The 17,124-nt window shown below is 36.8% G+C and overlaps 1 protein-coding gene across 7 annotated transcripts in view; it reads right to left on the bottom strand.

Annotated features, from left to right (window-relative positions):
* The window catches only part of FTO (FTO alpha-ketoglutarate dependent dioxygenase), a 231,976-nt gene that overhangs the window by 114,850 nt on the left and 100,002 nt on the right, over positions 1–17,124 (bottom strand). For 3 of the 7 annotated variants that reach the window (XM_042027500.1, XM_042027497.1, XM_042027502.1), the window contains one exon: positions 14,976–15,100. In XM_042027500.1, coding sequence (XP_041883434.1) covers positions 14,976–15,100 — 125 coding nt within the window. Of the gene's footprint in view, positions 1–14,975; positions 15,133–17,124 lie in introns of those variants that run through there. The other 4 variants (XM_042027498.1, XM_042027499.1, XM_042027501.1 and 1 more) reach the window with 2 other exon arrangements.

Raw genomic sequence — 17,124 nt, forward strand, 5'->3', positions numbered from 1 at the left:
ACAGCTACCTGAAGCTTATGGGTGCTTCCTCCCATAAGATGTATTCAACCACACAGAAAAAGAAAAATCCCTAACCTGTATTACTTGTAAAAGCTCATTATGATTAAGCTCTTCACTGTCCTATAATTGAAATAATTATTACAAATAACTGTCTCCTAAAAGTAAGCTCATGGATACAGATTTCAATTGTGAACCATCTGGTTGTAGTTTTCCACCTTCCAGCACGGGTGGTGATAGCGGTCATACACTCTAAAATGAAGTTTTAAATAATTTTATCAATACGCACAGCATTCAAGTAATGAACCCCAGAAGTCTCAGCTTCCTAAGATATTTCTGCATTAGAAAAGACAGATGACTACTGAAAGGTAAGTTAGCATTTTTGCAGCAAACATTACCCCAGTCTAGCACAGGACATAAAACTTGCCATTTGCACCATTAGGTTTGCCAGGACAAATGAGAGGCTGGGTGTGATGTATGGCACAGGAAGGCAACCACAGCTGTTTGCTTCTGCAGAGGAGGACGTAGGTGCTCTGCACCTGAGTCTGCAAATATTTATTAAGCCCTTAACAGTGAGGTTGTGATGTTCAGAACAGCCACTGCTGAAAACCATTATCTATGGATAATTAACTATGTCAGGACACTGAGGTCCTAACATGAGGTCCTCATAATTCCCCACTAAGGGAAAGACAGTACAACATTATTATAATATATTAGTAATATTTAACAACAGGATCATACTATTTGTGTTTTAATAATGGAGGCTGAATACCATAGTCAGGATTAAATTAATATTAGTTTCTGGTAGTGCAGTTTAAGCCAGGTTTAGCAAATGCTCAGTTTTTGTTACTACTAAGCAAAGTGATACTCCAATAAACAATGACAACATCTAAACAGAAAATTATTTTACTTGTAAATAAAGCATTTGTGTCCTTGCAGGTTTAATTACTATTAATGCATTTTTTCCTATCATTTTCCAGAAGTCTAAACTTGGGAGGAAAAATGAAATTTAAAAAAAATTCTTATTTTTAACTTGGCCAACATAATTCACTTGAACTTTGGGAGCCCTTATATTTTTTTCAACCAATTTTTAGAAACAGCTAGGAAAAAAAAATTTCATCACACAATAAAAAGGCTTTTCGACACATGAAGACAAAAGCTTCAGGCCGTTTATTAAGACTACTTCCTACTGTGTTGGGCTTTGTTTTATCTCATAATTAAAATCACACCTGAGCTGGGCCATCTGTGAGAGTGTATTAAGTTTCTTACAAAACATGAAAATCCTTTCATTTTTTCCACACAAACGCCAATAAATCTTGTAGGGTTATTTTTTTGTGTGTGACACAGAAAAATAATATGCTTAAATAAAGGCCAGGCTTTGAGCAAAAAAAATGAGCAGGCAAACAAAATTATTTTTCTGTATTCATCTTCAACTGCCCCTCATAATAATTGATACATTTTTAAAAGTTGTACACTTGAACTTTAAAAAAAAATACTTGACAGCATGTTGTTTTACTACAGTTTCTTTTGTAGGATAAAAATAAGAATTAGCAAAAATTGAAGGAAGGCTTTTCCATATCAGTTAGCAATTAAGAGTGTGCAGAAAAAGTCAGTCAGCACTTTTTGAGATCACCCTCTACGTTAGCACGCTAATGCATATGCTAATAGGTTCTAGTAAGAAAAAAGAAAAGTTACATATTTCATAAACACAGGTATGGCATAAAGTTTAAGGGAGGTTTGGTTTTCTTTTGCTGGATTTTTTGTTTTGGCAACTTTGTTTGCTTTAAAATACTCTGATGAGACATCAAGAGGATTTCCTTGTACAGACACTGTACAGAGCAAGAAATCCTAAGTACAAACCAGCTCCATCAATAGAATGTCTTCAACAAAGTATTCTGTGTGCAGTTACACTGAATGACTAATAACAAGAGGACCTGAATTCATGCTAAAAGTCAGAGAAACACAGTAACTTGCCTTGAACATGTGAAAACTCACATACGTGATTCTATTTATATTGTTTCAAACTATTTTCCTTCTAAGAAACAATAAATGTTCTTGAAATTATCTTGTTTAATACTTCTGCTGAATAAGGAACCAAGCCCATACCAACATCTTGTTTCTTAATCATGTATCTTTGATTAAACAATTTAATTTGCATAGTATTATGGTAGTCAAGCAATCCTACTCGAAGTTCTCTCTCCAATTATGTTACAGCTAATTCAATCCATTTTTGTAAAAAGCAGTTTTGCAATACCTCAGTTTTCTTTCCAAATGCAGATTTTCCCTTTCAAAGTTGGCCTAGAGCTAAGAAATAAAGGCACTTTATTCTGAAAAAAGAAATCTTTTCTCAGTCAACTGCATAAAATTTTTTTCTTATATTTAAAAGAGAATTACTTTGGTACAGATCATTTTATGTGTCGAATGAAAACCACAAAGATTTCTCAAATCAGATGCATCTCTTTCTGTAACAGTATCACAATCAAAGTCTGAGATTCCATCACCAGAAAGTGTGAAAGAAAATTTACCAGGACCTGTGCTCTAATTCTGTTCTCAATCACACTAACTTAAATCAAGAGTAACTCTCTTAAACTCAGCAGTACTGCAATGGTGCAAAATTAAGCTGGGAAGAGACGATGATGACAATAATCCAGAGACTTTCACATGACTTTAAGCAAAATAAAAGTTATGGTTTTGGATACTCAGCAGTCAAATTATCCCTTAAGAAACCAGTATGGGACATCTGAATTCTCAGACTTCTCTCCTGCCCCCAGGCTTCTGAACCTAAACAAACTCATGAGAACTACACTACAGCAGCTGCAGAGAGCCCCCAGCTGTGATGCAGAATCCTAAGTGGGAGTACCCCGCAACAGGGGAATTGCTATGGCAGTATTTATGGATAATCTCTGTATATAGGTTGACATCCTACAGTGTAGGAGATCATAACACACATGACCAGCTGAAGCAACCCCACATTAAATGGGAAATTCTAGCATCACCTAGAACTTTCCCCCTTCTCTTCTGTGGGAGACAAGGAAAGAATGAAGCCCAAAAGGAACTTTGAGAAGCAACACCTCCGGGTCTACTCTCAAGGAGATCCTGTTTTTACACCTCACTTTGCCCAGGGCTCTACCTAATGCAGACCTTCCCTCTAAATAAACTAAACAAATAGAAGTACAGGGTTCTGGTCAGTTGAAACTTAGTTGTTGCTTCTGGGAATAAACCAAAATGTGTGCTGTTGACTCTGGGAAAAGGATGGACCTCTAAAAGATAACACAAGGCACATTTACTGTAAATTCCAAGAAGAAAGAAAGAAAGAAAGAACATACATTAAAAATGTAGTCATTTTCAGGCTCTAATGAGCATTTTTTTCCCCTATTCAAACATATAAGAGGTCTAATTTACAATGTCAGCACTATTTTGAAAATGTTTTCTTCCCTGTGTAATGAATAATCCAGAATAATTAGAACTAAATTAAGACTGTCAAAACAAACCAACAATATACATTTAGATGAATTATCCTTACTGTTTTTCATTATTGTGTTTGTTCATTTTCTCCTCAATTGAATTCATAACATTTACTCATTCACAATGGGTCTGTACATTCACATCTGCACTGTGGTTGCCTATGGAAAAGTATCGGCTTTCAGTATTCCTTCTCGTGTGCCCTCCCAGCTGTAAATGAGGTTAGGAAACAACACCATAAACACAGAAGGCCTTTCGAAAGGTAAAAGAGTGGAAGAATAAAAAGCCTCTCAGGAAATTTGATTTGCACTTCGGTTTTATTCTTAAAGGAACACCCAAAGCTTAACAGCATTTAAAACTATTGAAATACGAGATATTAAAGGAAGAGACAGCAGAATAAGGCATTATATTCTACAGCAGTCCTGTATTATTGCTATAAAGAGCAGAATAAGGCATTATAGTAATAATAAAAGTGTACTACTAAAATATAAATAGCACTGAATGCTGATCTCATTGTTCTGAGCAATGGGCGGCTTTATTTTTATTATTCCCCCCCACTTTTATTTCTTTTTAGGAAATGAGTGTTTGCAATTCCTTCAGCAACAAAAACAGGACACACACACACAGATATCATAAATAATGCCCATATAAATCCATGCTAATTTATATAATGTGAAACTCCAACACAAATTACTTAGCAGTGAAATTGCACCTCCTCTTACTGTGTATGCGAAATAAAGGCGAACAGATGTGCTCTTCCAGACCGAGCTATTGCTAAAAATTAAACCAACAGTCATTTTACAAACCAGCGAGCTATTTCATGTGCCTCTACAGCACTAATCATCTTTTCTCCACCATCCCAGCCCAACAGAACAGCGAGTTATTTATAGAGTTATCTATCTTGCACTTTGCAGATGATGCCTAACATTATGACAACAGTGAAAAGGTCTCCGTACCTGCCTACCTAAAACAAGTTTCTGTAAAGTAATGAACAGAGACAGCTTGGGGACTATCCACCTGCACTGCCTGCCTTTTACTGCCTGCAAAGTGAAACCACAAGGGACTGGCAGAAGGTACTTGTCTGACAGGGCCAGGACAGCCTTTCTCCTCAGTGACAGCCTGGGCCTCGCCTTTTAAACCTGACCCACCATAATTCCTTCACAATGCAGCAGCGAGGCAGCTGACAGTAGCAGCTGCACCTCCTAAGCGAGATGGATGGAATTTTCATAACTAGTTCCCCAAGTTACATTTTACCTTCAAGATAATTTATGAGCTTCTGTGGAGCCTTGAAGAGACAATATGCTTGCCATAAAATTAACTGTAACAGTCTTGTAGGTTATAATTAACACTGGGAGGGTAGCACCAACTGGATGAAACACATGGCATAATTGATGGTGAAACTGGAAATTAAGGAAGCTAACAATATCATTACTGTGCACATCACTTTAGTGAAACCTATGCTTTCCAGGGGTTAATTACAATCCCCTTCCAACGTACACACTCTGACGGGGAGTGGATGAGTGTCACAGCTAGGAGGAGGCAGGTTTGCTGGCAAGGCCACCTTGCACCTGGACTGATGTATATATTGTTTTTTTTGCCTGGAAGAGATATACATGTCAAAGCAGCAGCACCAGCACCTGAACATCTGGCAGCAGGCACACTGTAGCTTAGAGATAGATGATTGCTCAAGCCTCATAGAATATTTCATTTTCGCTGCAGCCACCAGACTTAATGGCAAAGAAGAAAAAATCCTCAGTGATGTTTCACTTAATGACATACATTATTAATTTAAATGACTTGAGCAAAGAAAAACATTTTAACTTTATATTGCTGTAACTCAGCAGCAAATTAAGATTTTTTTTTTCATCAATGTATTATCAATTACATTAGTCTTTAGAAACATGCAGAGCAGTCTTTTTAGAATCTCATCTTTCAAGGGAATACTGAACTGAAGATGCAATGCTAGTGAGCTAGTTAATCAGAAATAATATTATAAACTGCTGCCATCTTTGGGAAGGCGAACATGGAACTCATGTACCTGCATCTAAGACTCCATTCTCTAGCCAAGTCTTAAAGAATCATTAGTGAAATATATTTTTTTGAATCTCTCAAATTATTTTAATGAAACTTTTTTGTCCCTGGACAACATATGTGAAAATGTACAGATAAATGATGCAACAGTGTCACCTACAGGCAAGCACAACAGGCAGAAGCCTCCTCCAATATTGCACCCTCTTACCTCTCAAATCCTTCTCCTCCCTTCCTTTCCCTTCCTCCAACCACCCCCTCAGTCCCTAATAATACACACCTGGATTCGGGGATTATCCATACCTCCAAGTAGGAAAAAAAGGGCAAATACCTAAAGTGCTTTCAGGATGGTCTAATATAAAATACTTAGATCTTTTATGCAGTAAACTACATAGCCTTACAACAAACATGCTGCGCAGCCAGCAAGTCACCTACACTGGAGTGGGTACTGGGATTATTTCACCTCCCCTGTGCACTTGCTCAAATCTACATTAACTAGGTGGTCAAAAATAATTCTGATGAAAATATTTTTCATATCTCAGGAAGACCAAATGCTGACATTATTAAATATGAGAAAATAAAAATGAGAAAATGTTGACTTGCCTAAAAACAACTGGCAAAAATTTTAACAGTATTGTCCAAACTTGTACAAAAAAACACCCTCCAGCATAATTTGGGGCTAAATCTAACTCCAGCATATCCACAGGCATAACTGATGGATCCATTCAGCTTAACCTTGCAGAAAAAGTGGAACACCCTCTTATTGGTAGCTCTTAGAATTCTCAGAACTCTCATTTTCCAACAGAATACTCTTTTCTCCTAGTATTACTGCCCTCACTTTAACACTCAATAGACTTTTCTTGGCTTCTCCCACAAACCCTGCATTTTGAGAACCTGTTTCTCAATTTTTTGATACTTTTCAAGATATCTTTTTGTTCCAATTATTTCTCTCTCTTTCTAATCATATCACTGATGTCCACCATTGTTACTTTAACACACTTCCTCCCATGAGTTCCTATCTGCTCCACCACCAACCCAGGGTAGATGATCTCTCAAATACAGCAGTATGGAAATATGAGTACTCTATTTCATACCTCTGAAAGAGTTCTCAGTTACTCAAGTAAGTTATAATAGTGTTTCCTATTACTATTACATATGCTCTAAGCACTGTTCCCATTTGGGGCTGCTGTCATTTACCAAAAAAAAGACAAATAATATGAAAACAACGTATGCTCTGTAACAGGTCCCCAGGTTCTCTGTTTTTACAGAACCTCTTAAGCTTAAGAAATGCCAACTTCTCTTTTTTAGCTATTTTAAAAGATCAGCATAGTTTATAATTTTATAATTACACAGCAGTGATATATTAAGTATTGAAAATTCAAACAAAATAAATTGAACAAATATTAGTAGCCAAATCATACTCTTCAAATGCCCAAAAGATCTCATCAGTAGCAAGTAAATCAAATCCTATTCTCCAGTTCATCTTAGTTTCTCAGATTAGCTGATACATCTCCAAGCCATTCTTTGACCTCTCCGTGGACTGCACTCCCCTCTTGCCAATCCTGTTAAGATTGCCCAGGAATTTACCCCCTCTCCCAGCACATGATTATCTGCATGTGCTACCATAACTTTAATGCAAGCAAACTGTAGAGCAACGCACTAGACTGAGCCTCTTTTTGCCCGCAGCCATCCATGACATTCACTGGCTTATCACCACCTCACCACCGTAGCCTGGACTGCTCAGAGCATTGACAGCATCTTGCTCAGTTTCAACATCCATTTAATTTTTGGCTGCTCCAGAAGTGCCAGCAACGGTACCAATTAGTGTCAGCTGTAGCAGTTGCTTTATGTGATATACACACCTGCCTACCAGGGCTGGAGAACCGATGCATTTTACATAGGCCATCAAACACAGATACCCAGTGGGAATAATCTTTGGCACTACCTACCTGAACCATATTTAAACTGCTGACCTGAAAACAAAAGGCTTTGTATTTCACTGCCAGTCCCTGGAGCCATCAAGTTCTATATATGTGGAAAAACTTTAATAACACAAGGCTGACAGCCTTTAAGACTTCAGTCAGGAACTTCCGTAAGCACGTGCTCACTTACACTCATGGTATGACATGATCAGCACCATTTGGCTGGGTAAACCCTTTCAGTTATCCTCTGCTTCATCATCATTGGTAATGTATACAGATCATTTAACACACCTCCAAATTAAACTTATTTGATTCAGCTTTACAAGAGCTAAAGTCCAGTTTGAATAAGGCTTCTATCTTTTTACAGAAGAGAATTCTATCTTTAGACTCTTAATTTTAAATGCCTAGTTTTAGACAAAGTTTGAGCTCACAAAAAGTTTGCCAGTAGTGTAATGGATGTTACACACCATGACGTTAGCACATTTTGCTGAAGGCAAAGGAAAGTATGGATTGATACTGCAGAAGAAATAGACCTCAGTGGATAAAATAAAATAAATCTATGATAATTTTTCATTCACTGGACCCCTCACACCTTATCCCTAGTCTATAACATCAGGTCTTTATCTAACGTGGGCAGCTATAGAGCACAGCATAACACGCTGAACCTTCCCAGCCGTTCCCCTTTCCCCCTGCCTCTGGTAGACACCATTCTCTCCTACAGAAAGGATGACAGCTGATGCTAATGCTACTTTGTGGTTCAACTGTCTGATGATGTGGCTAACACTTGGTCTCCACAGATTATAAATTTGTCACTTCTGTGATCTAGTCAATCTCCAGTATTCTGCAGCCTGGAAATGCAATAATCTCCATTTCCAGCGTTCAGGTCTCCCCATGGTAGTGAACAAATCATTGTCAAGCCACTGGAAAAACAACCCTATCTATCTTTCTTGTACTGCAATTATGAAAGCTTACGTAAATAAGGAAATGTCACCAATGCTGAATTTAAAAGCCTGTCCAAGTAAAATCAAACATAAAAATCATAAATCATTGAATAATCTCTGATAGAGTGGGAAAATTCTTTATCACTTTTTTTTTTGGATGCTTTAATTGCACTATAAATAAGGACTAAATTTGTGTCATTTGCCAGTTTTGGAAGTGCCATTGAATTATTTGAAAAATTCATCTAGCACAATAAGAAAAAATCAAGGAAGAAAAAATCAAAAAAGAAAAATGTCAAAGAAATTTCATTTGGTAGTTATTCAGGTATAGGATGATGCATCTCTATGGTTTTTCAGAAGTAAACCATTAAAATTAAACTAAAATGATAAAGTAAACATTCAGTGTAAACAATCCCTACAAAGTGCCTTAATGACAGTCTGACACAAAGGAAAGCCACACACAGAGACCCAGAGCTGAAGTTCTGTAACTTTTCTTAGATTGCCCTACAATACCATTTGGCTTAGGTTGCTACACTACGTAATTTTTTTGCACCATATTTACTGTGCATATAGTGACATCACAAGGTAAGAGGCAGGATTTTCTGTAAGTAGCCACAGCTTGTAAACATATAGTCTTTCCAAGGGTAAAGGGTCAAGACAGTTTCAAAGGAACAGCTAAACAGCAGCATTTAATCAAGCTGCATTTCCATTGTTCTGTAGAGTACTTGGACCTATTGATGCCAAGCTTGGCTGCTTCAAAGACTCCTCCATACAAGGAACACAGGTGAAAGACAGAGGGAGAAAACAGGAAGGGTCATGAGCAGCAAAAGAAATCTGGCAATAAGCAACTGGAGAAAAGTCAAAGGTCAATCAAGGCAGCTGATGTCTAAGCATAACTACAGCAGGAGACCTGACGACTTCATCGATGTTGCAGTGTTTTCTCCACTCATTTGAAAGCTGCAAGGTTGGTTTCCAGTCTGACTCAAAACATCTTCTTGATTAACATACTGTACTCAGGATTACTGAGCCACAATTTACCTTCTGCACATTGTCTAAGTATATTTACATTCTGAAAACCTGTTTTAGGTTACATACTGGGTGCTGAACAGTTTCATTTTCTTCTTTTAAGGAATATTCACACACATAACATCTAAAGTATGAATGTCAAAGAATCCAAAGGGAATTTTCGTTTTTCTCCCTGTGATTTCCAAAATGGTGAATAAAAATTTTGGTGTATGCTCATTGCTAACTTACTGAGACCCATTGTCCAGAGAGGACAACTGTTATCAAAAAACACACTGGAGATCACGCAGCTGTATGTACTGAGATCCTTACTAATTTCAGAAACATGGATACTGGATTCCACAACATGGAAAAAACAAATCTGTCATTCTCATGTTACACAAAACAACCACAAGTTTTAAACAACCCAAATACTTCCCCCCACTCTCTGACAAACTTTGATACCTCTGCAGTGTGTCTGTAAAATTTTGGGAACTGGTATAGCTCCTATTGCAGTAGTTTCTGAAGAGTTCACATTATTTCATATACTTATCATCTCGTCAGGTTTGTGAGAGTTTAAAAAAAATTCAGTATTTTCAACCAGTCTTTCAACTGGTATTATTACATTTCTTTTAAAAAATAGCATTCATGAGTTCCTGACAATACACAAAGCCTATGACAGGAGAAAAAAAAAGCTCCGATTTTCTCAAAGCCCATGTTAACTTCTTAACCCGTCAACATTTCCCCTGCTACAGAGCAAACACGGTCCTTCTTTACATCAACACCACTTTCTCCTACTGAAGCTAAAAAGAGTAAAATCTCCCTCAATAACCTCCTTAATTATGATCTAAAATTCCAAGATACAAGTACGTTAGGCGAAAGAAGAAAAAATTAACTTTTTCTTCAAAACAGAAAATAAAATCTATAAAATCTTCCAGTTTGAATCTTATTTAACATGCAGGCTATTTTAGGATTCTATGATAAGAGTCTTTGTTTTTCTCATAGAATTGAAGTGTTATCATAGATTAGGACTCAGTTTTCTCACTAGGTATTTATAATTTATACTCCTATATAAATATCAACATAGAAATCCAGATTTCACTGTTGAGAGCTAAGACTATCTCTGTAGTATTAGTGCTCATTGTAGTTAGAAAAAAAATACATACCTTTAAATTGTTATGTCAAAATTATGAGATCTAAGAGAAGGTTTGACAAAGGCAAAAAATGCTGAGGAATTATAGCTCACATATGACTTGAAACCTGAAACTAATATGATTTGCCACAAGTAAGAGGTTCTTTCTTCCACTGCCATGCAAAAATGCAAGAATATAACCATTCTAGAAATACAGTGACCTGGTCTACAAAATATTATGGGTTATAGAATGACCCCATAAAAAGAGATTTTTTACTGTGTTATTCTAATGATTCAAGGTTATAAGTTATTGATTTTTACAAGATATAATCAATTAACACTTTTCTGCTGTTTATATCATGAACCAGAAGAATTTTGTGTTTACTTTGGTACAGATTATTTATTAAATGTTTATTCTGTTTTCACAATGTCAATTTGTCATTAGAAGATTTAGAGAGAAGTTAAGATTTCAGAATTTGGGTAAGTCCCACAACTATGAAACTTCAACAATCATTAATAATTTTATCAAACTTTCCACTTCATGTCTTTCCCCAAAACTTTATATTTTCCAGTATCTGGCTGGATTTCCCCTAAGAGAAATGATACAATTTCACTGAGGGGAAATAGCAAAATGGACATCAGAGTCTGTGTCACAATAAAACCATTTTGTACTAATAAAATTTTTTGATTAAAAACCCCATACTTTAGTAATGGTTTAACTAACCATATTTTTCCCTAGCAGTTAATATTTTCAATGCAGTTAAACACTACCCTTTAAATTAATCTCTTGTTGATTTATTGATGACAAATTAGTTTGGTACTTAATGTATCTCTATGAAAAATACAACAAAACCCTACTAGCAATTAAGTGCAGTATGTCATGCAAACATTAAAGACAATGCTATTATAACATGATACAAGTTCTATTAGGAGAAATAAGAGCTACAGTTTTATTTCACTATAGCCCAGTTCTCTCAGGCACTTACTGATCAGGAAGAGTGCAACATTCTCTCTTGAAATTCAAGTACTTTTTTTTCCCCCTGTTTCTTTGTGATATAACAACTTTGCTGGTTCCAGTTAAAAAGCAAAATAAAAAACGTCAATAACATCATCAACAGGGAAAATATTAAGGTCTTTTTAAAAAATGAATCAGGTGCAGATATTGAACTGTACTTTCTCATCCTTTGTCTCACTTTTCAAATGATAATTTCTTCCACAGTCACCATTAAATCTTGATCTATTCCAGCTCTCTGTATGGGTCATTGATTCTAGATGTACCATGGTTATTTTTAAATGTTTCCCTTTCGTAGAGAAAAAGAGGGCTGTCTAGAGCCAGATGGGTAACTTCACACTTCATTTATCAAACCCAATGCATTAGACTCCACCCTCTCTTTCCCACTATTGCTGTTAAATTTCCATATAATTTGGTAACAATTTTCATTATCATACAGTGACCCTAAAAAGTCTATCCAGGTTTGCATGGTTAGTCCGAAATTCACAGCTGTTCCCTTCACCCTCTGTTACAGTAGAATCTGAGGTTCCCCTAACTTTATAAGCTGAACAGTGACCTTCTGTAAGCAGAGGTCAAGAAGGGGTCAGTTCAAAGGGCTAGAGCAGCTCTTTAACAGCTATAACAACCTGTCCATCAGGCACTATCATGCAGTATAAACAAATCTGGGGCTTTGGAAACTCTGGACCATTTCTGTTAACACTCAGAGGACATTCACTGAGTCCTACCTGAAGTATTTTGGATCACTACCACTCAGAGAACAACTTGAATCCCTGGAAGACCTGCTCAGATACTTAAGATACCGATGACATCTTTGCATCACAAGTCTATGAAATGGTGAGTACAACACTAAGCACACTGCCATGTGTTTCAGGCTGTGGAGCTGAAATAAAATCTTAAAGAGTCATTTCAGTCTGTTAATATGCAGAAACACTGGTACAACTCTCAGCAAAAAACACAAGAATATGCTTTAATGGAGTAGGTACAAACCAGAACAGTTCATATGCCTCTGGGAAAGGCTAAATTTCCAAAAGTTTAAGCAGTTTATATCACCAGTTCCCAACATGTACTTTTTTTTTTTAATTTCAGGTGTTAATGACACAAATAAAACACAAGAAAGAACAGAATGACTACATAACTCTACAAAGACCAAGTGCAGAGTGAAGTTTTCTGCCAGCTGCCCTCCCTTCATTGACCTAAATTTCTTGAAGTTGTACTGTTCATAATCTGCTCTCTAATGCACAATGTAAGGTAATTAGAGTCATCTGTATTTAACTTCCACAGGAAAAAAATTCTATTATCTAATCTAGCTGATCCCCTGATAGCCTGTTGAAAGTAAAGTACTGTAACCTATTGCCTGCCCTTTGACAAGTGCTAATTATTTCCTGTCCAAGCACATTTTTCTCATGTAATTCCAAAGTACACAATAGACTGATCTCTAAAACATGGGCAGCCCTGCTCGTACCACGGCGGACGTTTTATAACTTTCAGCACCGTGTGCTCCATGGCTGCCACAGCCAGTGTTTCATTCCAGACACGGAGCTGAGGCTTTGATGGAGCCAAGTGAGGTGTACGGTAACAGTCTCTTTATGCAGATCATATGGATGAGACTCCCAGATAGGTCACTGGGATGGGAAACATCAAATGGAAAGAAAAAGGATTATGGATATTTAATACTCAAAGGACACTTTCTTTCAGAACTTTCAAGGCACAATGCTCTTGAAATTTTCTTTCAGGTGTTTAGTTTTAAGAAGGCCTGCACTTCATCTGCTTGTGCCTCTCCCACCCCCCAAGAGCTGCAGCTTTGCTGTGTCAGAGGCTGGGCTACGTCTCTAACTGCAGCCCTGGCTCCAGCCCCAGAGCTCCCTGTGAGCAGTGAGTGGGGCCAGGAGCACTGAAACCCACAGTACTTCTAAATTAATCACAACTGCCACGATATCTGATGACTTTGTATATTAGGAAATCACTGTTAAACAAAATGAACTCTAAAAACGTATCCCACTCATTAGGAACTTTCTATTCTGTTTCACAACGAAGATGCACATGCCCCACAGAAAAGCTTTAAGTGATTTCCTCTGTTTCCAACATAGCTAAAACATCTGCATTATTTAGTATGTATGGTGATGGAAGGCAAAAAACCAAATAAACAACCCCCCTGAAAAAAAAACAACAAAACCCAACCAATCAAAAAAAAAAAACCAAAAAAAACCCAAAAAAACCCAACCCAACAAAAAACCCATAAAAATCCCTTAAATTGCTCAAGAAGAAAAATGTAAACCCTATATGATAATACGGAAAATATTTTAGAGCCAGCTTACTCAGAAATCTTAAATGAGTAGCATACAAACAAACATTCCATACTGACAAGGACACAAACTTATAAAACACAACCTGGAATTTTAAAAATAATTACATGTAATTATGTTCAATTTTTATCTAAAATTTCTAAAATGTTTCATTTACTATAATTATTTGGAGCAGGAAAGATACTCAAGTGTCAGACACAAAATCTAGAGATAACATTTTAAAAGCAATCTCATGGAATCTTCAGGAACTACACCAGCAAAATACAAGAGATTTCCCTTAACTGTAATATTTAGTGCAGATAAAACAATCATGCCAGTTAAATGCTAAATTTGCATAACAAAAATCTGATTTAAAAATACTTTTGACTAAAAACTATATTTAATTGTAAGTAAGGAACATCTCCTGGTTTTAAATATATATATTTGGCAGAAAAATTTCACAGACTGCTAGATATTGTATGTAAATATCAAATAAAATAGTAAGAGATTATAAAATTAGTATAAACCTATAGCTTTTAGACATAGGTGTGAAAAAAGGTGACATCAACTCATTCAGCAGCTAAAGAGAAGAACATAAGGTAGAACATGGTGGAAATTCTCTTTCATTCACCTGTTTCTGAACAAACTAAAAGTATGGTGTATCTGGTGTTTCTGAAATGCATTCAGCTGATTACACACCAGCAACATAAACCTTTCCAAACAGAAACATAAACTGCTTTTTAACACTGTTAACAGCACCTCCTGATCTATGGCAGTGGGTTCTCTTTAAGAACTCCGTATAGTAAAACAGTCACACAGTATGAATTCCAGCACTACACACACACCCGTATCACCCAACACGACCCAGCTAACACCAGCAGGACACCACAAGGAAATGGGAGGAGCATGAAGAAAGCAGCCAAGAGGTGAAGAAGTGTAGTTTTAGCAGAATATTCCAGCCAAGAGCATTGCTCATATTGGCAGCAGTATGTGGAAAACCTGAAGGCACTTTCGGTGGCACCACTCCTCAGATCTGAGTGCTGCCTACCAAGCTGTGCACTGTATGAGCACAGTAAGTCCACAGAAACATGGACTATCCCATCCCATTCAAGGAATTCCTATTTGAACAGTGAAAATTTAGAATTTTTTTTTAAAACATCGTTTTTCTCCACTCAAGGGATTTATAGGAGTATTTCTCACCTTGCTGTCCATTCTTTACGTAGCTTTTGTCTCTCCTTAAGAAGTAGCAGGAAGCAGCTGATGGTCTCATTCCTTTGTTCCTCAATTTGTTGCTCTTTTCTAACTTCAGAGAGGACCAGACTTGTCTTAAAGGGAGGAAACACATAAAAATTATAATCTAGAAATAGAAAACAATGTGTAAAATTAATAAAAAGCCCATAAGCAAATAAGGACAGTAAATCAATAACTTTTTTTATTACAGTTCCACTGCTGACAAATCAATACAGTAAATGATGGTTAGAAATGGCCACCATATATTTGGTATTTAATCAATATACATGGCACATAAGGTAAACCTAAAAATCTCATTGCCTTAAGTATCACAACAAGACATTGTGTATTCTAGCCCACATTTTCTTGAGGCATAGTTATTTTCTAAATATTATCTTGTATCAAATAATATCAGAAGTATTTTCCTCAATGTAGCATTTGTTTGGGGGATTTTACTCTCCCCTTTGGTCCTTGGTAAAGCTATTGAAGAAAATTGTTTGTATTGTACCTTCTGAATGGAATTTTTGCTGATATCCCCATGTTCTCTTTATCATTAAATACTTCAAATAAACAACTAATAAAGTCTTTTAATATATGGAATAAATTAGAAAATATATATACACATATATATACGTGCAATGGGTTTAAGTAATCTGAAGGTGGATGACACTCAGTCTCTGCAGATCAAATGTTACTGGCCTTACCAAACGTTGTGCTGACAGCTGATGTAAGAGAACTGGAGATGCTCTTACCATCCTTCATGCTTGCACCAAGCTGACTCCAGATCCCTCCCTCCATCTTTGCCTACTAACTGATGCACCATTTTCTCCTCTTCTTTCCCTGCGCTTCTCCACATCTACCAAGTTGGGAAGGAAATGGTTGATGCTCAGCTACCAACCAGTCTTATATCCACCAACGCCCATGTGCTCCTCAATGTGCAGCAGGGCCACCATGGCAGAGACTGAGAGTCTCTTCAGTGAAGGCATTATATTGCCTTTTTCACCTCAACCAGCCTCCAACATACACTGAATTATTTTTGATATTCTAAGCTTTACTCACATGTTCTAAAAATGTATCAAAGCATCTAAATGCTTTTGGGAAGGATGACAGAACAGAATTCAGAAGACTGAATTCTTACACAAACCTGTTTTCACAGAAAAGGAGGCAAAAAAAAGTTTCTCACCTGGGAAGTTGTGCATGTGAGTTTGAAAACACAAACATAACCAAGAGCTGCAATTCCAATTCCCAACAATTCCAATTCCCAACATAACCCCCCTTATTGGAACAACATGACAAAACACATGGCATATTGCCTCCTCCTCAACATCACATACACATTACATTCTGTCCTGCCCAACTAAAATTCCTCTGGGAATTCGGGGAGAGAAATGATTGTTATTATCTTCAGTTTGGAAAATAGACAGATCTATCCTCGTTCTGATAGGGTTTTTTTTCCACAACAATAACATGCAGATTATACACTTCTTAAACTATGTAAAGTAGGAGTAGCACTGCTACTGCCATGGTTGTTCCAAGAGAGAAGCATGACAGGGTTCACAGAGCCGGAAAATAAATTTATTGCACCAACATCACATGACAAAGAACAAAAAGCATCTTTCTCTCCACCTCCCAGCTATATCTACCAAAAGGCATTACCCCATCATATGGGACTTAAACATCAAGAACATTTTGTTGTAAAAACTCAAAATGTTCAAAACTCTGTCTATACAGATCACATTCTTGACCCTGCTACAAAGCAAACAAAAAGCCAGAGAGCATTTTCAGATAAGGATTCACTGACATGGGTTTCCCTTGCACTGACCTACAACATCTTTTCCACAAGCTCTAATATCCGCCAACTTCAACAATTCTGACCTTAGAGCCTCGCTTCCAGCAGCTGCACAATTTAAAGCAGGATTTGATAGAGGACTACAGCAAGTGGGAACTCACTCACATGAGATGATGTACATTCTTTAATGGTGCAAATTAACACTCCTTGTCATTCACAATAAATATACCTACTAGGGCTTTAACTTTTATATTCATCATGTACAAGACATCACAGAGCACTACAACCAGAGTTTACCTCTGCATTATAGGATGATAAGACTGTATCCAT

The sequence above is a fragment of the Corvus kubaryi genome, unplaced genomic scaffold (assembly GCF_017639235.1).
Source record: "Corvus kubaryi isolate FWS band 111438036 unplaced genomic scaffold, C.kubaryi_AGA036_p1.0 37300, whole genome shotgun sequence".
In the NCBI taxonomy this organism is placed as follows: domain Eukaryota; kingdom Metazoa; phylum Chordata; class Aves; order Passeriformes; family Corvidae; genus Corvus; species Corvus kubaryi.